At 49.6% G+C, this 1187-nt stretch overlaps 1 protein-coding gene across 1 annotated transcript in view; it reads right to left on the bottom strand.

Annotated features, from left to right (window-relative positions):
- Positions 1 to 1187, bottom strand: part of TMOD1 (tropomodulin 1) — a 58722-nt gene that overhangs the window by 5932 nt on the left and 51603 nt on the right. The window contains exon 8 of the mRNA XM_007456383.1: positions 711 to 855. Within this exon, the coding sequence (XP_007456445.1) occupies positions 711 to 855 (145 nt within the window). The remainder of the gene's footprint in view (positions 1 to 710; positions 856 to 1187) is intronic.

Consider the following 1187-nt stretch of genomic DNA (forward strand, 5'->3'; position numbering starts at 1 on the left):
AGCAGGAATACACGTGAGAAATAACTAGGCATAGAGCTTGAGAACACTTAGCATCTGGAAGTAAGTCGGTGACTGATCTCCCTTTTGTTCAACTGACTAGTATTTCTTTTTGGTGTTTGCTCCTAAGAAAGATTGTGACATTTTCTTTCTTTTTTTTTTTTTTTAAATGCAAACTATGTCTTTAACTGAGATTAAATGTAACCTGTTTTACTTTACTATAAAGTCAGCATTTTCAACCTTTACGTTAAAAGCAACGTGAAGTCCCCTAGGTTTGCAGTGTTGGTAGTAGGGCTGGTTGGTGGCCTTGGGATCTGGGGCTTGGGCCACACTGTATGATCTGGAGAGGACTCTGGGCTCCAAAAAGGGTATTCAGAAGAGGAGGAGACTCCGTGCTGGCTTTGTGCCTCCCACGTTTCATTTCACCCGGCTAACACGCTGAGGGTGCACTCTGGGTCCAGCCCTGTGCTCAGCTGAGCTACCTGCAGGGAGGAGGGCCTGGCCTCGGCGTCTGCAGGCAGGGCGCTTGTGTCTAGGCAAGGGCCCAGGTGGGAGGCAAGGCGCAAACACCTAAAACAAGGGAACGGGATCAGCATGAAAACTGGGAGTCAGGCCCAAAAAGAGGACTCCCTTGGGGAAGGCAGCAGTGCCATACCTCCCATGACAGGTGGAAAGAATGACAGGCGGCGGGTAGGGTGCATATGTCCACTCACCAAGGTCGTTGTTGTTCATCATCGCGTTGGACGCCCGCAGCCGGGGCCCCTGCTGAGTGAAGTGGTAGCCGAATTTGAGAAGTGTTGCATTTTTTTCCAACATGCTCACGATCTCCATTTCCACTTTGTTGCCCAGGGGCTGGCTCTTTGATCAAGAAAAGAACACAGTCACCTCTCACTCATTTGTGCGGGACCTAAACCTTCTCTACCTGCAGTAAACCCTGAGTAGTGGGCGGGGATTTTAATGCCTCCCTGTCCCCGCCCACTCCAAGAGCGGGGGTGGGGGCGGGCAATGGAAGTTTGGAGAAGTTGAAAGGTCACACGGCCATATTAAAAAGTAAATATAATCTTAAAGAGGTTTGAAAAGACAGGAGCTAGCCAGGAGCGAATGAGCTGAGATTCAAACCCAGGGCTGCTAGACACCAAGAACAGATCTTTCTACTGCTTCACAGCAGCCTTCCTAGAATATTTCAGCAG

Source organism: Lipotes vexillifer, unplaced genomic scaffold (assembly GCF_000442215.2).
Source record: "Lipotes vexillifer unplaced genomic scaffold, Lipotes_vexillifer_v1.1 scaffold630, whole genome shotgun sequence".
NCBI classification, from domain to species: domain Eukaryota; kingdom Metazoa; phylum Chordata; class Mammalia; order Artiodactyla; family Lipotidae; genus Lipotes; species Lipotes vexillifer.